The sequence below is a fragment of the Ornithorhynchus anatinus genome, chromosome 5 (assembly GCF_004115215.2).
Source record: "Ornithorhynchus anatinus isolate Pmale09 chromosome 5, mOrnAna1.pri.v4, whole genome shotgun sequence".
NCBI classification, from domain to species: Eukaryota; Metazoa; Chordata; class Mammalia; order Monotremata; family Ornithorhynchidae; genus Ornithorhynchus; species Ornithorhynchus anatinus.
In genome coordinates this window covers 104215698-104240431 of record NC_041732.1, presented here as the reverse complement: position 1 = coordinate 104240431, position 24734 = coordinate 104215698, and the positions used below count along the sequence as shown (strand labels likewise).

The following is a 24734-nucleotide window of genomic DNA, read 5'->3' as shown; positions in this document are numbered from 1 at the left end:
GAGGAGAGAGGGAGTCAGAGAGAGGTGGGGAGGGAGAGAAAGAAAAGAGAAGAGAGAAGAAGAGGAGAGAGAGAGGAGAGAGGAGAGAAGGAGTCAGAGAGAGGTGGGGAGGGAAAGAAGAGAGAGGAGAGATAGAGGAGGAGGAGGGAGAGAGGAGAGATGAAGTCACAGAGAGGTGAGGAGGGAGAGAAGAGAGAGAGGAGGAGGGAGAGGAAAGAGAGGAGAGATGAAGTCAGAGAGAGGTGAGAAGGGAGAGAAGAGAGAGAGGACGAGGGAGAGAGGAGGGAGGAGAGAGGGAGTGGGGGGGGGGGAGGGAAAGAAGAGAGAAGAGAGATAGAGGAGGAGGAGGGAGAGAGGAGAGATGAAGTCACAGAGAGGTGAGGAGGGAGAGAAGAGAGAGAGGAGGGAGAGGAAAGAGAGGAGAGAGGGAGTCAGAGAGAGGTGGGGAGGGAGAGAAAGAGAAGAGAAGAGAGAGGATGAGGAAAGAGAGTGAGAGCACTCCAGTGGGTCTTAGGGAGTCAGAGACAACGTCTTGGGGTTGACGGTTGGGCGGAAAATGCCACTCCGGTCTAACAGATCGGCCCATAGATCCCGGCAAGATGGTCACGTGGCCCAGTGGTGCCCTCATCTCCAAAACTCATTGGAATGAGTGAGGGGACACCGATAATCACCCCTTAAACCCTATGATATATCAATAACAATAATGATAGCATTTGTTAAGCGCTTACTATGTGCCAGGCCCCAAACTACGCGCCGGGGTGGAGACAGGCAAATCGGGTCGGATGGAGTCCCCGTCCCACGTGGGGCTCACTCTCTCCATCCCATTTTTCAGATGAGGGAACTGAGGCCCAGAGAAGTCAAATGACTCGCCCCAGGTCACCCAGCGGACGAGTGGTGGAGCCGGGACTAGAACCCGTGACCTTCTGACTCCCGGGCCGGGGCTTTAACAATAATAATAATAATAATAATGGTATTTGTTAAGCACTTACTATGTGCCAAGCACCGGTCTAAGCGCTAGGGTGGTTACAAGGTAATCAAGTACTTCCACGTGGGGCTCCCAGTCTTCATCCCCATTTTCCAGACGAGGTCACCGAGGCCCAGAGAAGTGAAGCGACTTGCCCAAGGTCACAAGTGGCGGAGCGGAATTCGAACCCACGACCTCCGACTCCCAAGCCCGGGCTCTTTCCACTAAGCCGCGCCGCTTCGCCGGATACGCGGCCCCTCTGATTTCCGTCCACATCCTTCCACTCTGCCGCGGGTCTCCGAACGGTAACGCCCGTCCGCCCCCCCGCCCTAGGCTGTCAGCTCCTGGAGGCTCCAGCTCGTAGCCACTCACTCCACTGTCGTCTCCCAAGGGCCCAGTGCTCCGCACACGGTGGACTGTCAGCTCCTTGAGGGCAGGGGTCGCGCCTACTACCTTTCATTCATTCAATCGTTATTTATTGAGCGCCTACTGTGTGTAGAGCACTGCTCTAAGCGCTTGGGAAGTACAACTCGGCAACAGAGACCCCGCGCTCTCTCAGGGGCTCGGTCCAGTGCTCCGCACACGCCGGGGTCGTGTCTGGTACGCTCCACTATATTCCCCCCCCCGGCCAAAGTGCTGGGCACAGTGCTCTGCGCGCTATAGACCGTAAGCTCCACGAAGGCAGGGATAGCGTCTGCTAATTCTCCCGTGCTTTCCCTAGGCTTAGTACAACATTCGGCGCGCAGTTAACTCTAAGCTCCTTGAAGGCAAGGATCGTGTTCATTAATAACGTTGGTATTTGTTAAGCGCTTACTCGACTGCCGGAGCCGGGAGTCGAACTCATGACCTCTGACTCCGAAGCCCGGGCTCTTTCCACTGAGCCGCGCTGCTTCTCCATTGATAGAGAAGCGGTGTGGCGGTGTGGCCTAGTGGCAAGAGCCCGGGCTTGGGAGTCAGAGGACGTGGGTTCTAATCCCAGCTCCGCCGCCTGTCTGCTGTGTGACCTTGGGCGAGCCGCTTCACTTCTCTGGGCCTCAGTGACCTCATCTGGAAAATGGGGATTAAGTCTGTGAGCCCCTCGTGGGACAACCTGATTCATTCAATAGTATTTATTGAGCGCTTACTATGTGCAGAGCACTGTACTAAGCGCTTGGAATGGACAAATCGGTAACAGATAGAGACCTTGTATCTACCCCAGCGCTTAGAAAAGTGTTTGGCACATAGTAGGCACTTAAATACCATTATTATTATTATTATTAATAAAGAAGCAGCATGGCCTAGTGGCAAGAGCATGGGCTTGGGAGTCAGAGGATGTGGGTTCGAATCCCAGCTCCGCTGCTTGTCTGCTATGTGACCTTGGGCAAGTTACTTCACTTCTCTGTGCCTCAGTTCCCTCATCTGCAAAATGGGGATGAAGACCGTGAGCCCCACGTGGGACAACCGGATTCCCCTGTGTCTACCCCAGCGCTCAGAACGGTGCTTGGCACATAGTAAGCGCTTAGCAAATACCAGAATAAAAATGATACTACTAATGTCTTCTCCCAGGTTCTCAGTACAGTGCTCGGCACACAGCAGCCTGTCAGCTCGTGGAGGGTGGGGGTTCACTGTCTACTTATTCATTCAATAGCATTTATTGAGCGCTTACTCTGTGCAGAGCACTGTACTAAGCGCTTGGAACGGACAAATCGGTAACAGATAGAGACGGTCCCTGCCCTTTGACGGGCTTACTTAGTCTACTGAACTCTCCCAGGTGCTCACTACGGCGCTCGGCACACAGCAGACCGTCTGCTCTTGGAGGGCTGGGATCGTGTCTACGAACCCTGTCGACCTCTCATTCGCTCATTCAATTGGATTTACTGAGTGCCTGCTGTGTGCAGAGCGGTGGGAGAGTCCAACAGAACAATAAATAAAGCGACGCAGTCTAGAGGGGGAGGAAGACATTAATAAAAATAAATTACAGACGTATTAAATGAAGGATGCGGGTTCCAGTCCCAAGCGCTCAGTACAGTGCTCTGCCCAGAGGAGACCACCAGCTCCTTGAGAACATTCATTCATTCATTCAACAGTATTTACTGAGCACTTACTATGTGCAGAGCACTGGACTAAGCGCTCGGAATGAACAAGTCGGCAACAGACAGACAGTCCCTGCCGTCCGACGGGCTTACGGTCTAATCGGGGGACGGGGATCGGGGAACAGGGATCGGAGAAGAGGGATCGCGTCTACTAACTCTACTGTCCTCTTCCATTCCCCTAGCGCAGAGTTCGACAGGCGCTCGATGAAGCCTTCGGGTCGACGCGTCGTTCGACCGACGAGCCTCCACGCTCATCCCACCTCCTCCCGCGGCTCGATTCCCACAGCCCCCTTGAGTCCCGCTCCCGGAACGACGTGACCAACCCCCAGCCCGCCCGATCTTTCCCGGGGCAGGGAGAGAGAGAGAGCCATCTCTTTTACCATTCGCAGCGTCCGAGGCGCTACCGAAGGGATCCGTCAGAGGCAAGAGTTCGGGAAGCAGAAGCGAAGTCTCGGGAGATTTGAGACACTCAATCAGTTTTTCTAGACGGAGCAGGGAGGAGAGAGAAGGCACAGAGGAAAGGAGAATAAGAAGCCGGAATCGACGGACAGCGTCAACGGCACATCACCCGCAAGAAGGATTACAGCTCAAATCCCTCAGACCCCGGCCCCTCCCTCTGTTTATTTATTTCGATTAGGGCACGGGTTCATTCTTTCATTCAGTCGTATTTACCGAGCGCGGACAGGGTGCAGAGCACTGTACCGCGCGCTTGGGAGAGTACAACACAGCCATAAGGACATATTGCTATCCCAGCTCTGCCCCTTGTCAGCTGTGTGACTGTGGGCAAGTCACTTCTCTGTGCCTCAGTTACCTCATCTGTAAAATGGGGATGAAGGTGGGACAACCTGATTACCTGTAAAAATAATAATGCTGGTATTTGTGAAGCGCTTACTATGTGCAGAGCACCGTTCTAAGCGCCGGGGGAGATACAGGGTCATCGGGTCGTCCCACGGGAGGCTCACAGTTAATCCCCATTTTACGGATGAGGGAACCGAGGCCCAGAGAAGTGAAGCGACTCGCCCACAGTCACACAGCTGACGAGTGGCAGATCCGGGAGTCGAACCCATGACCTCTGACTCCGAAGCTCAGGCTCTTTCCACTGAGCCACGCTGCTTCCCCAGCGCTTAGAACAGTGCTCTGCACATAGTTAGCGCTTAACAAATACCAACATTATTATATTCCCTGTCTACAGTGAGCTTACAGTCTAGAGGGGGAGACGGGCATTAATTTAAGTAGCATGGAAGCGGTGTGGTTCAGTGGATAGAGCACAGACCTGGGAGTCAGAAGGTCACGGGTCCTACTCCTGGCTCTGCCACTGTCTGCTGGGTGACCCCAGGCAAGTCACTTCACTTCTCTGGGCCTCCGTTACCTCATCGAGACTGTGAGCCCCACGTGGGGCAGGGACCGGGTCCAACTTCATTTGCCTGTATCCACCTCAGCACTCAGAACGGTGCCTGGCACGTAGTAAGCACTTAACAAATACCAGCATTATTATTATCATTATAAGTAAGTAAATTACAGCGCTTTCTAGTACTTGAAACATAGTAAGTGCTAAAGAAACACTATCATTATTATAATTATGTGCCGAGACTGTACTAGACCCTAGCTTAACGGCATAAAATATCGAGTCAGACAGGGTTTGCTATCAAGCAAAAACTCCTCCCCTTTATCACCTCGCCCCCCTCCTCCCTCCTCTCCTCCTCCTCCACCCCGGGCCGCACGCCGCGCTCCTCCGCCGCCGCTCGCCTCCTCCCCGGGCCTCCGGCCCGCCCGGCCCGCCGTCCGCCCCCCGGCCCGCGTCCCGCCTCTGCCCGGCAAGCCCTCCCTCCTCACATCCGCCGAACTCGTTCTCTTCCCCTCTTCGAAGCCCTCCTAAAAGCTCCCCTCCTCCAGGAGGCCTTCCCAGACCGAGCCCCCCTTTTCCTCGGCTCCTCCTCCCCTCCCCGTCGCCCCGACTCCCTCCCTCCGCTCTACCCCCCCCTCCCCGCCCCACAGCACTCGCGTATATCTGTACGTATTTCTTATTCTATTCATCTTATCAACGATGCGTCTCGATCTATGATTCGATTTATTTATATTGACGCTATTGATGCCCGTCTACTTGTTTCGTTTCGCTGTCTCCCCCCTTCTAGACCGTGAGCCCGGCGTTGGATCGTCTCTGTTGCCGATTTGGACTTTCCAAGCGTCCTCTGCACACAGGAAGCGCTCAATAAATACGACCGAATGAATGAACGGAGTCCCCGCCCCTCACGGAGCTGACAGTCACGGAAGCAGCAGCGGTGATATTAATCCACACGCCTACAATCCGTCACCAAATCCTGTCAGTTCTACCTTCACAACATCACTGAAATCCACCCTCTCCTCTCCCTCTAAACTGCTCCCGTGCCGATCCGAGATCTAATATCCCGCCTTGAGGACCGCATCGGCCTCCTCGCCGGCCTCCCTGCCTCCCGTCTTTCCCTATCCCGGTCCTCATTTCACTCCCCTGGCCGGATCACTGTCCTACGATAACCGTTCAGCCCACGTCACCCCACTCTTCGAGAAGCTCCTCATCAAACAGAAACCGGTCCCCGTCGGCTTTCAGGCCCGTCCATCCCCCGGCCCCCTCCTGCCTCACCTCCCTTCTTCTCTCCTCCTCCATCGCAGCCCGCCCACTTCCCTCCTCTAATGCCAACTTGCGTTTAGACCGTGAGCCCGTCGTTGGCCAGGGATTGTCTCTATCTGTTGCCGAACTGTCCACTCCAAGCGCTTAGTACACTGCTCTGCACATAGTAAGCGCTCAATAAATACGACCGAATGAACCTCCTCCCCGTACCCCCGCCTCGTCTATCTCACTGCCGGCTCCTCGCCCACATCCTCCCTCTGGCCTGGAATTCACTCCTGGCTGAGTGGAGAAGCGGCCTGGTTTAGCGGCAAGAGCCCGGGCTTGGGAGTCAGAGGGCATGGGTTCGAATCCCGGCTCCGCCATTTATCTGCTTTGGGGAAGTCACTTCACTTTTCTGGGCCTCCGTTCCCTCATCTGGAAAATGGGGATGGAGACTGTGAGCCCCAAGTGGGACGGGGACTGGGTCCAATCCGATTTGCTTGGATCCACCCCCAGCGCTTACTTTGCGCCTAGCATTTGGTTTACTACTACTAATAATAAAGTCGGTATTCGTTAAGCGCTTACTATGTGCAGAGCACTGATCTAAGCGCTGGGGTAGATGCGGGGTAATGAGGTTGTCCCGCCTGAGGCTCACGGTCTTTATCCCCATTTGACAGATGAGGTCACTGAGGCGCAGAGAAGTGAAGTGACTTGCCCACGGTCACACAGCTGACAAGTGGCGGAGCCGAGATTCGAACCCATGACCTCCGACTCCCAAGCCGGGGCTCCTTCCACTGAGCCGCGCTGCTTCTCTAAGGTCTTACCAGTTCACGTTTCCTAACCCGCTTACCAACAGTGTTAACCCGCCACATCCTTATGATGGGGAGAACCAGGCAGGGCATAACAAGCGCTTAGTACAGTGCTCCGCACACAGTAAGCCCTCAATAAATACTACAGGATGAATTACCCCCAGGAGAATTTACTGCTGCTGGTACTGAGGTACACACAATTGTTTGTGCCCTTCCATCACGTGTAAAGCTCGGATGCTGCCTCAACCGTACAGAAACAAACTCTGCACTGCTTGAAGTTGGACTGTGAGCCCGTCACTGGGCAGGGATCGTCTCTGTTGCGGGATTGTACGTTCCCAGCGCTTAGTCCGGTGCTCTGCACGTAGTAAGCGTTCCATAAATACTACAGAATGAATGAACCGTCGAGGAAACGCTCCCCATCAACCACCACTCCCTACTGGGGCTAGAGGAATGGCTGGAAGTCAAAAACCTGTCTCTGTGCGCTCAATAAATACGCCCGATTGACGACGGCATCTGTGAAGTCTCGACTCCACGATCGGCGTGGCCGCCGAGTCGAGGTGACGCCACGGAAAGAGCCCGGGCTTGGGAGTCGGAGGTCACGGGTTCGAATCCCGGCTCGGCCACCTGTCAGCTGGGTGACCGTGGGCGAGTCAAGTCCCCCCTCTGGGCCCCAGTGACCTCATCTGGAAAATGGCGACGAAGACCGTGCGCCTCGCGTGGGACCACCTGATGACCCTGTATCTCCCCCAGCGCTTAGAACGGCGCTCGGCACATAGTAAGCGTTTAACGAATACCAACATTATTATTATTTCCGGTCCCGGGGACGGAGACCCTCAGGAAGAGCGGGACCGGGACCGGGACCGGGACCGGGACCGGGCCCGGCGACCCCCGACCGAATCTGCTCACCTGGAGCGTCGGACGGGGGGGCGGCAACGAAAGGAGCCGGCGACACGTTCAGGAGCGGGGGGCCGGCGTCCACGCCCACCGCTTCTTTCGTCTTTTCCGCTGGAGAAACCGGTGGGGGCGGGGGGAGGACGACGAGGAAGAGGAGGAGGATAAGGAAGAAGAGGGTGACAGGAGGAAGAGGAGGAGGATGAAGACAAAGATGAGGAGGTGGACAAGGAGGAGGAGGAGAAGAGGGGAGGACCAGAGAGGATGAAAGAGGGAAAAATTAAAATAAAGATGTGGCCACATCCATCACCTGCTCATCTGCACTCTTTTTTTTTACCACGGTAGTTTCTAAACACTATGTGCCAGGCACTGTACTAAGCGCTGAAATTCATACAAGCCCATCAGGTTGGACACAGTCCCCGTCCCACATAGGGCTCACGGTCTTCCTCCCCATTTTACGGGTAAGGTAACTGAGGCCCAGAAAATAATAACGAATAATAAGAATAATAACCGCTGTATTTGTTAAGCGTATACTATGTGCCAGGCACCGTTCTAAGTGCCGGAGTAGATACGAGCTACGCAGGTTGGACCCAATCCCTGTCCCATTTAAGCACTTACTATGTGCCAGGCACTGTTCTGAGTGCTGGAACAGATATTTATTCATTCAATCGCGTTTACTGAGCGCTTCCTATGTGCAGAGCACTGGACTAAGCGATTGGAATGGACAATTTGGATAGGAGTTCATCAGGTTGGTCCCAGTCCCTGACCCGCACGGGGCTCACGGTCTTAAAACCCGTTTTCCAGATGAGGGAACTGAGGCCCAGAGAAGTGAAGTGACTTGACCAAGGTCATCCGGCAGACAAGGGGCAGAGCCGGGATTAGAACTCGGGTCCTTCTGACTCCCAGGCCCAAGCTCTATTCACTAGACCCCGCTGCTTCTCCGCTCTTAATGTCTGTCTCCCCCGTCTAGACTGTAAGCAGGAAAAGGGTCTAATTACTCTGTTGTATTGGACTCTCATTCATTCATTCATTAGCATTTATTGAGCGCTTACTATGTGCACAGCACTGTACTAACCGCTTGGAATGGACAAATCGGCAACAGACAGAGACAGTCCCCGCCCACTGATGGGCTTACAGTCTAATCGGACTCTCCCAAGGGCTTAGTTCAATGTTCCGCACAGAGGAAGCGCTCAGTAAATACTACTGCTCGATTGAAAAGCAGGAAGTGTGAGGGAGCTGGGGAGATAATAATAATGATAATAATGTTGGTATCTGTTAAGCGCTTACTATGTGCCGAGCACTGTTCTAAGCGCTGGGGTAGACACAGGGGAATCAGGTCGTCCCACGTGGGGCTCACGGTCTTAATCCCCATTTTACAGATGAGGGAACTGAGGCACCGAGAAGTTAAGTGACTTGCCCAAAGTCACACAGCTGACAAGTGGTAGAGCCGGGGTTCGAACCCATGACCTCTGACTCCAAAGCCCGTGCTCTTTCCAGTGAGCCACGCTGCTTCTCGTGATATGCCATCCTGGTTTCCATCCACGAACACGCCCGGCTAAAAAGCAAAAACTGAAACGATCTAGCACGAAACCAACATTTATCACCAGGGGATTTTGGAAGTGACGCCAGGGCGTCCAACTTGATGTTATAAAAGGTCAGCACGTGAGCGAAGAGATCAGGTTTTGTCTCGACGGTGCTTAAAAATGATGAGGAGCCGGGTTCTAATCCCAGGTGGTCGGTCAGTCGTATTTATCGAGCACCTGCTCTGTGCCGAGCATTAATAATAACGATGGCATGTCTTAAGCGCTGCCTGTCTGCCAGGCACTGTACTGAGCGCCGGGGTGGATACGGGCAAATCGGGTTGGATACAGTCCCCGTCCCACGCGGGGCTCACAGTCTCCCTCCCCGTTTTACAGATGAGGGAACGGAGGCCCAGGGAGGCGAAGTGACTTGCCCAAGGTCACTCAGCAGACAAGTGGCGGGGCCGGGTTTAGAACACGTGACCTTCTGACTTCCCGGCCCGGGCTCTGGCCACTACTCCGTGTGTACTAAGCCCTTTCTGGAGAGTTCGGTAGAATAACAGACACACTCCAGGCCCACAGCGAGCTTTTAGAGGGGGAGGTCTGCCACTGGTCTGTTGTGTTACCTCGGACGAGCCATCTCCCCTCCTCTTTCCTTCAGTTTTCCCCTCTGCAATCCAGGAATGCCATCATGTAGCTGATCAGGGGTAATTATTATACTAATTATGATATTTATATTTATATTCATGTCCGTCTCCCCCCCTAGACTATAAGCTCGTCATGGGCAGGGAACGGGTCTGATTATTGTTCTGTTGTCCCCTCCCAAGCGCGATAAGAATCGTAATTGTCGTTTTTGTTAAGCACTTACTATGTGCCGGGCACTGTACTAAACGCTGGGGCGGACACAAGCAAATCGGGTTGGACACGGTCCCTGTCCCCCCCAGTCTCCCTCCCCATTTTCCAGATGAGGTCTCTGAGGCCCAGAGAAGTGAAGTGCCTTGCCCAAGGTCACCCAGCAGACGGACGGCGGAGCCGGGATTAGAACCCACGACCTTCTGACTCCCAGGCCTCTCCTTCACCCCCGACAGTGCTCTGCGCGCAGTAAGCGCTCGGTAAATTCGACCGGATGATCGAACGAAGGAACACGGTGCCCGGCCCCCCGTAAGCGCTCAGTAAATCCCGGGGCCTGAGCGACGGCGCGTCGAGTCCGCGGTTCCGCGGCCTTACCGGTCCCGGCGGGAAAGGCGGCGGGCCGGAAGGCGTCGGGCTGAGGGGTGGGCGGAGGCGGCGGGGGGCCGGCGCAGGGCGTCTCGCTGGGGCCGGCCGGCTTCTCGGGGGGTCTGCCTGCGGGGACGCAAACACAACAAGCAGCCTCCTGGCTTCCCGCTCCCGACTGCGGTGCCCTTCTTGGTGGACGGCGGTTGCTGCTACGCTTTTATTTCGAATCATACTGGGTAACACTAATAATATTCATAATAATTTTGGTATTTGTTAAGCGCTCTCTATGTGCCAAACACCGTACTAAAGGCCGGGGTAGGCAACAGGTTAATCAGGTTGGACACGGTCCCTGTCCCCCATGGGGCTCGCAGTCTTAACCCCCATTTTACAGACGAGGAGACTGAGGGATAGAGAAGTGAGGGGCACACAGCAGACCAGGGGCAGAGCCGGAATTAGAACCCAGGTCCGCTGACTACTGGCCCCGGGGCTCTTTCCACTAGGTGTTTATTTCGCCTGCCCCTCATATAATAATAATAGTAATGGCCTTTGTTTAAGTGCTTACTATGTGCCGAGCGCTGCTCTAAGCACTGGGGGATACAAGATGATCAGGGTGTCCCACGTGGGGCTGCCGGTCTTCATCCCCGTTTGACAGATGAGGGAACTGAGGCACAGAGAAGTGAAGGGACTCGCCCGAAGTCACACAGCTGGCACGTGGCAGAGCCGGGATTCGAGCCTATGACCTCTGACTCCCAAGCCCGGGCTGTCGCCACTGAACCAACTGGGGCATTTGTTAAGTTCTTAGTATATGCCAAGCACTGTATTAAGCGCTGGGGTAGATATAAGATGATCAGGTCCCACGTGGGGCTCACAGATTAATAATAATAAGAATAATGGTGGTATTTGTTAAGCGCTTACTATGTGGAAAGCACTGTTCTAAGCGCCGGGGGGATACAAGGTGATGAGGTTGTCCCACGTGGGGCTCACGGTCTTCATCTCCATTTTACAGATGAGGAAACTGGAGCACAGAGAACTTAAGTGACTTGCCCAAAGTCACACAGCTGACAAGCGGGAGAGCCTGGATTCGAACCCATGACCTCTGACTCCCAAGCCCGGGCTCTTTCCACTGAGCCACGCTGCCTCTCTAATAATAATGTTGGCATTCGTTAAGCGCTTACTATGTGCAGAGCTCTGTTCTAAGCGGTGGGGGAGATACAGGGTCATCAGGTCGTCCCACGTGAGGCTCACAGTTCATCCCCATTTTCCAGATGAGGTCACTGAGGCCCCGAGAAGTGAAGCGACTCGCCCACAGTCACACAGCTGACAAATGGCGGAGCCGGCATTCGAACCCATGACCTCTGACTCCCAAGCCCGGGCTCTTGCCCCTGAGCCACGCTGCTTCTCTTTTTTGAAAGGAGAAGAGGGATTCATCTCCCTTTCGCGGATAAGGGAACTGAGGCCCAGGGAAGCAGACAGAGTCGCCCAAGGTCACGTAGCAGGAACGTGGCGGAGCCGGGATGAGGACCCAGGCCCTCTGACCTGCCGCTTCCCGAGTGCTCCTCCCCGGCTCCCGGAACCTCCCCGACCCTGGCCGTCGATTCTACCGGAGAGGCGTCGGGCTCCTAGAACAGCAGCCCGGTGCAGTGGATGGAGCCCGGGCCCGGGAGGCAGACGGTTCTGGGTTCTGATCCCGGCTCTACCGTTCGTCCGCTGGGTGACCCTGGGCAAGTCACTTCACTAAGCCACCGTTCCCTCGTCTGTAAAATGGGGAGTGAGGCCGTGAGCCCCACGTGGGGGCGGGGACTGCGTCTAATCCGATTCGGTTGCATCCGCTCCAGTGCTCAGTACAGTGCCTGGCACATGGTGAGCGCTTAACAGATAGCACAATTATTTTTATTATTATTATTAGACTATGTGCTTAACAAATAGCACGATTATTATTATTATAGTAAATGCTTAACAAATATCACAGTTACTGTAAGAGGCAGCATGGTTCAGTGGCAAGACCCCGGCCTTAGGAGTCAGAGGTCACGGGTTCCAATCCCAGCTCCGCCACCTCTCAGCTGCGTGACTTTGGGAGAGTCACTTCACTTCTCCGGGCCTCAGTTCCCTCATCTGGAAAATGGGGACGCAGACTGGGAGCCTCACGCGGGACAACCTGATGATCCCGTATCTCCCCCGGGGCTTAGAACAGTGCTCGGCCCATAGTAGGCGCTTAACAAATACCAACGCTATTATTAAGTGCTTAACGAATACCACAATTACTATTATTATTAGAGCAAGCGCTTAACAGATACCGCGGTTACTATTATTCTTGTTATTAGGGTTATTATTCTCAGCGGGCCGCGGGGGTTCGGTCTCCGAACTCACCGTCGGTCAGCTTGGCAAAGTCCTTGTTCAGAAGTTCCTCGGCGGTGAGTTTGGAGAAATTGTCGTCGTCGAAGGGGTTCCAGGTGGAGACGTCGGGAGGGTTATAGACGTTCTGCTGGGAGGTCCGCGGCGAGCCCGAAGGAGTGGTGGTCGCAGACCTGGGAAGCCCCCCGCCGCCCCCCAGACACGGGTCACGGACGGAAGCGGGCGAGACGGAATCGGTCCGCCTTCCCGCCCCTTTCCGGTTTCCCCACGCGTGTCTTCTCCGGACGCCTCGCGATAATAACTGCGCTTCTCGTTGAGCGCTTGCTACGTGCCGGGCGCCGTACGAAGCGCCGGGACGGAATCGACAGAAGCGGGTTGGACGCGGTCCCTGCCCCGCGCGGGGCTCGCCGTCTCGATCCGCGTTTTCCAGACGAGGTCCCGCAGAAGGGAAGTGATCTGCCCAAGGGCACGCAACGGATGAGGGGCGGAGCCGGGATTAGAACCCACGACCTTCGGACTCCCGGGCCCGGGCTCCAGCCACTACGTCGTGCATCTGTGTCCGACCTGATCTGCTCACATCTACACCGGTGTTCGGCACAGTGGCTGGCACACAGTAAGTGCTTAACAGATACCGTTCGATTAAGGAGGAAAAAAAGGCTCTTCAGGCCCCCGGCAAGACGACCTGGAACCCCAGGAAAGTCTCCCTGCCCTTCCCACCCCCTTGTCACCTCCCCTTCACGCGTTAACCTGAGAAGCAGCACGGCCTAGTGGGTAGAGCCCGGGCCCGGGAGTCAGACGGACCTGGGTTCTAATCCCGCCTCCGCCACTTGTCTGCTGTGTGACCTTGAGCAAGTCACTTTCTGGACCTCAGTTCCCTCATCAGGAAAATGGGGATGGAGACGGTGAGCCCCACGTGGGACGGGGACCGGGTCCGACCTGATGAGCTTGAACCTACCCCGGCGCTTAGTACGGTGCCCGGCGCTCAGTCCGCGCTTCAAAAACACCGTTAAAAAAGCGAAAGAGAAAAACCCTCTCCGGGCCTCTTCCCTCCTCGAAATCTTCCGTGACAAAGGCCTGTCGAGTCAGCCCGCCCCACTCCCCCTCCTTCAGAATTCCTCAAGGGAAGCATCATCCCCCCTCCTCCCCAAGTGGCCAGGCTTCGTCCTGATGGGACGTGGTCCGGAATCCCGGGAGCCAACGGGAGCCACTGTTCCCCGCCGGGTCAGGTGCCCGGAGAAGCAGCGTGGCTCAGTGGAAAGAGCACGGGCTTTGGAGTCAGGGCTCATGAGTTCGAATCCCAGCTCTGCCACTTGTCGGCTGCGTGACTGTGGGCGAGTCGCTTAACTTCTCTGGGCCTCGGTTCCCTCATCTGTAAAATGGGGATGAAGACTGTGAGCCCCACGTGGGACGACCCGATTCCCCTATGTCTACCCCAGCGCTTAGAACAGTGCTCGGCACATAGTAAGCGCTTAACAAATACCAACATTATAGGTGCCGGGCTGACCGGCCGCCCCCTTCCCCGACGGGGATGGTTTCGACCTCGGGGAGAACCGTCCCTCACACGGTTTTCCCCAAGATTTTCAGACCGCCAACTTCAACTGGCTTCAAACTGAGCTTTAACCCCACGGAGGGGGGGGGCCGAGGCAGGCGGGCCTCGGCCGGTTCGGGGGATGGAGGAGGGGGAAATCGGTCATCTGGCTTAAGTCGGGGGTCCGCCCGCTCCCGAACCCTGGGGCGGGTGTAGCCGGGACGTCGGCCCGCGATGGCCGAGCTGGACTCGGGCCCGGGCCCCGCTCTGAGCCGCCCGCGCCTTAACGTCCGTTTCCCTCCGGGCGACGAGCCTGAGGCGGGAGGCCGTTCACGCCCATCCCGCCGTCGACCCCGGGCCCGCGTCCTCCCGCCGTCCCGGAACGCCCTCCCTCCTCACCTCCGCCAAACTCGCTCTCTTCCCCTCTCCAAAGCCCTACCGATACCACACTTCCTCCGAGAGGCCTTCCCGGACCGAGCTTCCCCTTCTCCCTCTGCTCCCTCTCTGCTCCCCCTTCACCTCCCCTCAGCCGAGCCCCCTTTCCCTCTGCTCGTCCCCCTCTCCCTTCCCCTCCCCTCAGCACCGTGCTCATCTGTCTGTATTGTTATTACCCTATTTATTTTGTCAAAGAGGTGCCCATCCCCTCGATTCTATTTACCGTGATTAAGTTATCCCGTTTCTGTCCGTCCGTCTCCCCCGATTAGACCGTGAGCCCGTCGCCGGGCAGCGACGGTCTCTATCCGTTGCCCAACTGTCCATTCCAAGCGCCGAGTCCAGTGCTCCGCACATAGAAAGCGCTCGATAAATACGACCGAACGAACGACGGAACGAACGAGGCGGCGTGGCCGTACTTGGACTTGTTGAGGCCGGCCTCGGCGGCGGCGGCCTGCAGCAGCTGGGTGGACTTGCTGGCGGGGACCCCGAAGACGGCGCTGTGGGTCACGTCGCTGAGGATGCGGCGGTGGCCGGCCCGCTGGGCCTTCGGGGAGGACGGCGGCGTCAGGGAGCCCAGCTTCTGGCCCTGGAGGCCGGGAGGCGGGGAGGCCGAGGCCCGGGCCGGCTGCGGCTGAGGCGGCGGGGGCTGCGGCTGCTGCTGCTGCTGCTGGCGGGGGGGAACCTGTTTCTGAGCAGAAGGGAGGCGGACAAGAGCCGTCAGCCCCTCGCGGGCAGGGAGTCGCGACGGTATCCGTTGAGCGCTCGCCACGTGCCCGTTCCGAGCGCCGGGGGAGATACGAGGGAATCGGGTTGCCCCACGCGGGGCTCACAGGCTTAAACCCCATTTTCCAGATGAGGGAACTGAGGCACGGAGAAGCCGAGTCGCTCGCCCAAGGTCTCGCAGCGGACAAGTGGCGGAGCTGGGATGATTAATAATAATAATGTTGGTATTTGTTAAGCGCTTACTATGTGCAGGGCACTGTTCTAAGCGCTGGGGCAGATACACGGGAATCAGGTTGTCCCACGTGGGGCTCACAGTTAATCCCCGTTTTACAGATGAGGGAACCGAGGCACGGAGAAGTGAAGTGACTCGCCCACGGTCCCACAGCTGACAAGCGGCAGAGCCGGGATTAGAACCCACAGCCTCTGACTCCCAAGCCCGTGCTCCTCCCACTGAGCCACACCGCTTCTCTTGCTTCTCGGGGAATGCGTCTGCCGTACCGTTCTATTGCCCTCTCCCCCGGTGCTTAATAAGAATAATGGCAATTACGGCATTTGGTAGGCATTTACTATGTGCCAAGCACTGTTCTAAGCACTGGGGTAGATGCAAGATAATCAGGTTGGACACGGTCCCCGTCCCCCGTGGGGCTCACAGCTTCGATCCCCATTTTACAGACGAGGTCACTGAGGCACAGGGAAGTGAAGTGCCTTGGCCGAGGTAAAACGGCAGACGATAATAATCATCACCATCACGGTATCTGTTAAGAGCTTACTATGTGCCAAGCACTGTTCTAAGCGCCGGGGGAGATACGAGGTCATCACGTTGTCCCTCGTGAGGCTCACCGTCTTCATCTCCATTTGACAATTGAGGGAAGTGAAGTGATTTGCCCAAGGTACCAAAGCAGACAGGTGGCGGAGCTGGGATTAGAACCCATGACCTTCTGACTCCCAGGCCCATGCTCTATCTACTAAGTCACGCTTTGCACAAGGCGAGCGCTCGATAAATAGCAGTAAAGGATTGACTGACTGGAAGCTCGTCGCGAGCAGCGAATGTGTCTATCATCATATTGTCCTCTCCCAAGTGTTTAGTACAGTGCCTCTGCTCACAGTAAGTGCTCAATAAACACCACTGACTGGAAGCTCGTTGTGGGCGGGGAATGTGTCTGTTTATCTTTCTACTGTCCTCTCCCAAGCGCTTAGGACAGTGCTCTGCACACGGTAAGCGCTCAATAAATAGAAGTGAATGAAGGAATGAATGAAATGAAGGTGCGCTTTGAAAATCATCATAGATGACAGCAGTAATGGGACAGCGTGTCAAACGTTTAATGATAATAATGTTGGTATCTGTTAAGCGCTTACTATGTGCAGAGCACTGTTCTAAGCGCTGGGGGAGACACAGGGGAATCAGGTCGTCCCACGTGGGGCTCACATTCTTAATCCCCATTTTACAGATGAGGTAACTGAGGCCCAGAGAAGTGAAGTGACTTGCCCACAGTCACCCAGCTGACACGTGGCAGAGTTGGGATTCGAACTCATGACCTCTGACTCCAAAGCCCGTGCTCTTTCCGATGAGCCGTGCTGCTTCAACCAATCCGTATTTATTGAGCATTTATTCTGTGCAGAGCACTGTACTAAGTGTTTGGGAGAGTATACAATATTACATAGGTTTTTTTTAATGGTTTCTGTTAAGCGCTTACAATGTGACGAGCACTGTGCTTAAGCACTGGGGTAGATACAAGAGAATCGGGTTGGGCCCAATCCCTGCCCCTCATGGGCGCGTGGTTTTCATCCCCGTTTTACAGATTAACTGGGGACTAGAGTATAATAATAATAATTATGATATTTGTTAAGCGCTTAGTACGTGCCAAGCACTGTCCTAAACGCTGCGGGAGATACGAGGTCATCAGGTCGTCCCAAGTGGGGCTCAGTCTTAATCCCCACTTTACAGGGGAGGTAACTGGGGTAGAGAGAAGTTAAGCGACCTGTCCAAGGTCACACAGAAGATAAGCGGCGGAGCCGGGATTAGAACCCGCGTCTTCTGACTCCCAAGCCCGGGCTCTTGCCGTTAGACCATGTGACTCGTCCGTCGTCACCCAGCAGGCACGTGTGGGAGGCGGGATTAGAACCCGGGTCCTTCTGACTCCCAGGGGAAGAGAAGAGATGTGGCCACAGTCACAAACAGCCCCAGGCACGTCGGGAACCTCTTTCCTTCAAGGCCTTCTGGGGCGGCCCGGCCCTGCCGCCTGTGGGGCCTCGGGCAAGTCGCTTCCCTGCTCTGGGCCTCAGTTCCCTCATCTGGAAAATGGGGATCGAGACCGTGCGCCCCATGTGGGACAGGGACTGGGTCCAGCCTGACTCCCCTGTATCCGTCCCAGTGCTTAGAACAGTGCCTTGCACACAGTACGTGCTGAACAAATACCGTTAAAAATGAAAAAAAGCACCCCACACTCATTCACTCAATAGTATCTATTGAGCGCTTACTTTGTGCAGAGCACTGTACTAAGCGCTTGGAATGAACAAGTCGGCAACAGATAGAGACGGTCCCTGCCGTCGGACGGGCTCACGGTCTAATCACTCAAACGGGCCCGACGGGCCGGCGTTCACAGCTCCGGCTCGTGAAGGCGGGACTTCCGTCGGGGACATTCGGGGAGCGGGCTGACCGGGGGAAGCAGCGTGGCTCAGTGGAAAGAGCCCGGGCCGGGGAGTCAGAGGTCGCGGGTTCGAATCCCGGTTCTGCCACTTGTCAGCTGTGTGACTTTGGGCGAGGCGCTTCACTTCTCTGGGCCTCAGTTCCCTCATCTCTAAAATGGGGATGAAGACCGTGAGCCCCACGGGGGACAACCTGATCGCCCTGTATCTCCCCCGGCGCTTAGAACAGTGCCTGGCACCTAGTAGGCGCTTAACAAATGTCACGATTATTATTATTATCGGGAAGGGGCGGGAGAGGCTTCTGGTGCTTCCGTGACAACGATATGACCCCGAGAGGATAAGCCCCCGGTTTCCTGTGAGGAAGGCGACCTCAGTCCCCTTGGCGTCCCCACACGGACATCCGACCTCGGGGGGCATCTGGGAGAGGACGGGAGCCGAGCACTGTTCTAAGCGCTGGGGTAGATACGGGGTGATCAAGTAGTCCCACGTGAGGCTCACAATCTTCACCCACATTTGCCAGATGAGGGAACCGAGGCACTGAGAAGTGAAGTGACTTGCCCAAAGTCACCCAGCTGACAGGTGGCAGAGCCGGGATTAGAACCCACGACCTCCGACTCCTAAGCCCGGGCTCGTTCTACTGAGACACGTTGCTTCGACCTGCAGCTACCCCAGCGCTTAGAACAGTGTCTGGAGCGTGGCAAGCGCTTAACAAGTACCATTCGTGGCTCAGTGGAAAGAGCATGGGCTTGGGAGCCAGAGGTCATGGGTTCGAATCCCCGTTCCGCCACTCGTCAGCTGTGTGACCGTGGGCGAGTCACTTCACTTCTCTGGGCCTCAGTTACCCGATCTGGAAAATGGGGATTAACCGTGAGCCTCACGCGGGACGACCCGACGACCCTGGATCTCCCCCAGCGCTTAGAACAGTGCTCGGCCCATAGCAAGCGCTCAACAAATACCAGCATCATTATTATCATTAGGGGTCCGTGCGTCCCATCCGCCTCGTCCGGGGCTCGGTGCCAGGTAGACGCTCCTCAAGCACGGAGCGGGAGGGGCCTCCCCTCTAGACCGCGAGCTCGCCGCGGGCGGGGATCGTCTCTCTCTATCGTTGCATCGTACTTTCCCGAGCGCTCGGTCCAGTGCTCCGCGCACAGCGAGCGCTTCGTAACTACGACCGAGGGGAAGAAGCCCCTCCTCGCGGGCCCCCCGGGGCCCCCCCCGCCCTCCGCGGCTCCGCGCTCACCGTCGGTTCCTGGGGGGCGGCCGGCTGGGGCTGGGGCTGCTGTTTCGGGGGGCCGGCGGGCTTCTGCCGCAGGCCGGGGTGGGGGCCCGGCGGCGGCGGGTAGAAGTTGGGCATCGGCGACGGCGTGGGGCCCTGAGACGCCCCGGGGAAGGCCGCCGCCGTAGGCTGCAGGGCCTGGAACTGGGGCGCGGGGGAGGGCGGAGAGGGGTCAGTTTGGGGTCCCCCCCGGGCAGGCGGCCGACGCCACCCTCGACCCCACCTCCGCCGCCGCCCCTCGCCGCCCTCCTCCTCCGGCCCGGCCCGCACGCTCCGTCCCTCTAACGCCGACCTGCTCCCCGGGCCTCCGTCTCCTCTATCTCGTCCTCGTCCTGGAAGGCCCCCCTCTCCGCGTCCGCCGGACCCTCGCTCTCCCCTCCCTTCAAAGCCTCCTCCAGGGGGCCGACAGTATCTACTGAGCGCTTACTACGTGCAGAGCACCGTCCTAAGCCCTGGGAACGTACGAATCGGTAACAGATAGAGACGGTCCCTGCCCTTTGGCGGGCTCACGGTCTAATCGGGGGAGACGGAAAGGCAAGAACAATAAGGACAACAGCAATTAAAATACGAATAAATAATCATGATGACGATAAATAAAATATGAAGGGAGAGGGTGCTCCAGACCAGAGAGAGGAGGTGGGCGAGGGGTCGGCGGCGAGATAGAGGAGACGGAGGGACAGCGAGGGGGTCGGCATCGGAGGAGCGGAGCGGGCGGGCTGGGTCGGAGCGGGAGAGAAGGGAGGGGAGGCAGAAGGGGACGGAGGGGACGGACGGGCTTCAGAGCCGACGCCGACGAGGTGGGAGGGCGTCCCCCGGAGGTTCCTGAGGAGCGGGGAGACGTGGACCGAACGTTTTTCGTAGGAGAGGGACGCGGGCAGCGGAGTGAAGTACGGGACCGGAGTGGGGAGAGAGAAGAGGCCGGGAGGTCAGCGAAGAGGCCGATGCAGTAGCCAAAGTGGGAAACGATGAGTTGATGGGATTAGCATCTCTCCCCGCTTCCAACCAGTTTGACCCTCACAACACAGCTTTCATTCAATAGTATCTATTGAGCGCTTACTATGTGCAGAGCACTGTACTAAGCGCTTGGAATGAACGAGTCGGCAACAGGTAGAGACAGTCTGTCATTGGATCGTCCTCTCCCGAGCGCTTAGTACAGTGCCTTGCACACAGTAAACGCTCAATAAATACGTCTGAATGAATGAATCTCCGGTATCCCTACCTTCTCTTTCTCCCGCGCTCCCCACTTGCAAACACGTTAACGGTGCGCGGGGTGAAGCAAGGTGGCCTAGAGGAAAGAGCGCAGGCCTGCCGATCCCGATCCTGCCGAACTGCTCGGCCGGCTGCTTGCTGCGCCACCTTGGGCGAATCCCTTAATTTCTCTGCGCCTCAGTTTCCTCCGCTGAAGAATGGGGATTCGACACCTGTCCTCCCTCCTTCTTAAAGACCGTGAGCCTCCGCGCAGCACGTCGATTGTGTCCGAACTAATTAACTTGTACCCACCCCAGGATTTAGAAGAGTGTTCGACCCCTGGTTAGCGCTTAACAAGTACCATCTTGAAAGCGCTCAATCCCCCGGCCCGCTCCTCCCTCCCCTCCCTCCTCTCCTCCTCCTCCACGCCGGGCCGCACGCCGCGCTCCTCCGCCGCCGCTCGCCTCCTCCCCGGGCCCCCGGCTCGCCCGGCCCGCCGTCCGCCCCCGACCCGCGTCCCGCCTCCGCCCCGGACGCCCTCCCTCCTCTAATCCCACACACGATCCCTCTCCCCCGCTTCAAAGCCTTACCGAGGGCCCACCTCCTCCCGGAGGCCTTCCCCGACCGCACCCTCCTCTCCTCTCCTCTCCCTCCCTCCCGCGTCGCCCCGACTCGCTCCCTTTCTTCCTCCCACCCGCCAACCCCGCACCGCTTATGCCCATATCCCTCATTGATTGATTTCTATTCATCTCTGTCTCCCCCTCTAGACTGTCAGCTCTTTGAGGGAAGGGAATGCGCCCGTTATATTGTTCTGTTGCACTTTCCCAAGTGCTTAGCAGAGTGTTCTGCACGCAGTCAGCCCTCGATGAATAAACTCGGCACATTACTCTGCGCACCGTAAGTGCTCCAAAAATACCACCGAATGAATGAGCTTGGTACAAGCGCTCCCCAGATATGCTTGAATCCCAGCTCTGCCGCTTGTCAGCTGGGTGACTGTGGGCAAGTCACTTCGCTTCTCTGGGCCTCAGTGACCTCATCTGGAAAATGGGGATTAAGACCGTGAGCCCCACGTGGGACAACTCGATTCCCCTGTGTCTCCCCCAGCGCTTAGAACAGTGCTCTGCACAGAGTAAGCGCTTAACAAATACCAACATTATTATTATTAATGAATGAACTAAGGACGGTGCTCGCAGAGAGTGCTCAAGAGGTACGACTGAATGAATGAACTCAGCACAGTGCTCCGCACACAGTAAGCGCTCAAGAGATAGGACTCGACGAAGGAACGTCACAGAGCGCTCTGCCGGCGGTAAGCGCTCGTAGGTCCCATCGAGCGAATGAACGTACGGTGCTCTGCGCGCGGTAAGCGCTTGGAGGAGCAGCGTGACTCGGTGGAAAGAGCCCGGGCTTGGGAGTCGCAGGTCAGGGGTTCGACTCCCGGCTCTGCCACTTGGCAGCTGTGTGACTTTGGGCAAGTCACTTCACTTCTCTGTGCCTCGGTGACCTCATCTGTCAAATGGGGATTAACCGTGAGCCTCCCGTGGGACAACCTGATCTACCCCAGCACTTAGAACAGTGCTCTGCACATAGTAAGCGCTTAACAAATACCAACGTTGTCGTTGTCGCTGTTACAGAGGAGGGATCGCCGGCCCGACGGGAGAGACGGCGAAGAGACCCCGGACTCCCTCACCTGCTGGCCCAGCTGAGGCTGCGGCTGCTGCTGCGGCTGCGGCTTCAGGAAGAGTTGCGGCTGGCGCTGGGGCGTGCTCTGGGCCGGGGGCTGGGCGGCGGGCGGCGGGTGGGAGGCGGCGGGCGGCGGAGGCTGCTTGGGCGGCGCCTGGGGCTGACCGCCGGCCGTGAGTCCGGGCTGACCCATCGCCAGGGCCGAGGGGCCTGAAACCAGAACGCGTCCCCCCCGAGGGTTGACCGGCCGACCCCCGGAGGGAAACCCGGCCCGGGTTGCCTCGCCTGCCCGGCCCCAGTCGCCCCAATTTCCATCCGAGATGGGGGACTGGGCCGCGCCCCCTCCTCCCTCCCCCCCCCTCCTCTCCTCCTCCTCCACCCCGGGCCGCGCACCGCGCTCCTCCGCCGCCGCTCGCCTCCTCCCCGGGCCCCCGGCCGGCCCGGCCCGCCGGCCGCCCCCGGCCCGCGTCCCGCCTCGGGCCCGGGACGCCCTCCCTCCTCAAATCCCACAGACACCACTGTCCCGGCCTTCGAAGTCTTATCGAAGGCCCATCTCCTCCGGCGGAGAAGCGGCCTGGCGTAGTGGGTAGAGCCCGGGCCCGGGAGTCAGAAGGTCACGGGTTCTAAACCCGGCTCCGCCACGTGTCTGCTGGGCGACCTCGGGCAAACCGCCTCACTTCTCTGGGCCTCAGTGACCTCATCTGGAAGATGGGGGTGGAGACTGTGAGCCACGTGGGACAGGGACTGCTGGCTTGTATCTACTCCAGCGCTTAGTACAGTGCCTGGCACATAGTTAGCGCTTAATACCACAGTTGTTATTATCAGCTCAGGCTGCCCGCAGGGGCGGCCGGAAGACCTCCCTTCTAGACTGTAAGCTCGTTGTGGGCAAGGGATGTGTCCGTTTACCGTACACATCCCTCTCCCGAGCGCTCAGTATAGTGCTCTGCACACAGTAAGTGCTCAATAAACACGATCGACTCACTGACTTCTCCAGCCTGAGCCGCACCATGGGCGACGGCAGATGGAAGAGGGGTCAGTTTAGCCCGCCAACCCTGCCATTACGGTGATAACGTTGTCCTGTTTCCGTCTCGTTCTGTTCGGCTCTGCCGTCCGTCTCCCCCGATCAGGCCGTGAGCCCGTCATCGGGCAGGGATCGTCTCTGTCTGTTGCCGAACTGGACATTCCAAGCGCTTAGTACAGTGCTCCGCACACAGTAAGCGCTCGATAAATAGTACTGAATGAATGAGTGGGGGGCAGGGAATGGAACCCTGAGGAGCAGAGCCCTGGGCCAACGGAAGCCCGGAGGGAGAGTCCTAGGCCAACGGAACTGAGGGGGCAGAGTCCCGAGCCAAGAGAAACGTGAGGGGAGGAGCCCTGAGCCAATGGAATCATAGAGGGCAATGATCCCAGTCAATGGGATTGTGGGGCTGAGATTCCAGCCAATGGAATTAGATAGGCTGGAGTCCCGGTCAGTGGAAGCCTGGAGGCAGAGCCCTGGGCCAAGGGAACCGTGGGGGTGGAGCCCTCAGCCAATGAACCATGGAGGGTGGAGCCCCGGGCCAACGGAACCACGGAGGGTGGAGTCCTCGGCCAACGGACCCATGGAGGGTGGAGTCCTCGGCCAGTGGAGCCACGGAGTGTGGGGTCCTCGGTCAATGGAACCATGGAGGGTGGAGTCCTCGGCCAATGGACCATGGAGGGTGGGGTCCTCGGTCAATGGAACCACGGAGGGTGGAGCCCTCGGTCAACGGAACCACGGAGGGTGGAGCCCTGGGCCAACGGAACCACGGAGGGTGGATCCCTCGGCCAACGGGACCATGGAGGGTGGAGTCCTCGGCCAATGGGACCACGGAGGGTGGAGTCCTCGGCCAACGGGACCACGGAGGGTGGAGTCCTCGGCCAACGGGACCACGGAGGGTGGAGTCCTCGGCCAATGGACCATGGAGGGTGGAGTCCTCGGTCAATGGAACCATGGAGGGTGGAGTCCTCGGTCAATGGAACCAAGGGGCTGGAACCCTCGGCCAACAGATCCTTGAGAAAGGGAGTCTTGGGCCAACGGAAACCCGGGGGCAGAGTCCCGGGCCAATGGAACCGTGGGGGCGGAGCCCCGAGTCCACCGAGTCAGGGAACGTGGAGCTCACGGCCAGTGGAACTGTGGGACCGGAGTCCTCGGATGGAACCGCGGAAGGGGGAGCCTCGAGCCAACGGAACTGGGGGAGTGGAGCCCTGAGCCAACGGAGCCGTGGCGGGGGACCTCTCAGCCGACGGGACCGTGGGGCCGGAGCCCCGAGCCAACCAAACTGTGAGGTTGCAACCCCGAGCCGAAGGATACTTGGGGGCGGAAGCCGGGGGCCGATGGAAGCCCAACGGAGCCCCGGGCCGCACGTCTTTAGGCGGCGTTTTCAGGGAAGGGGCGAGACGGCAGTAGTCCGGCGGAGCCGTGACCTCCGGGAGCCCGCGCCGGCCTCCGCGGCCTCCTCTCGGGAGCCCCTCTCCCGCACGGCTCGCTCGGTCCCAGCCACGGCAGGTCTCCGCGGCCGCCCTCCGGCTAGACCTCCCGCCTCGGCGGCCCCCAGCCCACCACGGCGCTCCGGGGCCGCCCCCCCCCCCGCCCCGGCCCGCCCCGGGCCGGCCCGCCCGTCCGCCTCCCCCCGCGCTGACCTGCGGACGGAGCGGCGGGCTGGACCACCGGCCTCTTGCGCGGCGTGAGGGCCGGCTGGATGGGGAGGATGCCCGCGCTGGGCTGCGTCTGGCCCGCCTTGGGTCTCTGGCGGGGGGCGATCGACGTCTCCGTCGTGGGGATCGGGTCCGTGAGTCTGCGGCGGGCCGAGGAGACGGGAGCTCGCTC

The 24734-nt window shown here is 58.1% G+C and overlaps 1 protein-coding gene across 1 annotated transcript in view; it reads right to left on the bottom strand.

Moving 5' to 3' along the window:
* AAK1 (AP2 associated kinase 1) overlaps window positions 1-24734 on the bottom strand; it is a 139049-nt gene that overhangs the window by 32889 nt on the left and 81426 nt on the right. The window contains exons 10-17 of the mRNA XM_039912225.1: window positions 24548-24702; window positions 21894-22096; window positions 18983-19162; window positions 14790-15061; window positions 12426-12583; window positions 10068-10184; window positions 7336-7434; window positions 3417-3518 (exon numbers count right to left, since the gene is read on the bottom strand). Coding sequence (XP_039768159.1) covers window positions 3417-3518; window positions 7336-7434; window positions 10068-10184; window positions 12426-12583; window positions 14790-15061; window positions 18983-19162; window positions 21894-22096; window positions 24548-24702 — 1286 coding nt within the window. The remainder of the gene's footprint in view (window positions 1-3416; window positions 3519-7335; window positions 7435-10067; window positions 10185-12425; window positions 12584-14789; window positions 15062-18982; window positions 19163-21893; window positions 22097-24547; window positions 24703-24734) is intronic.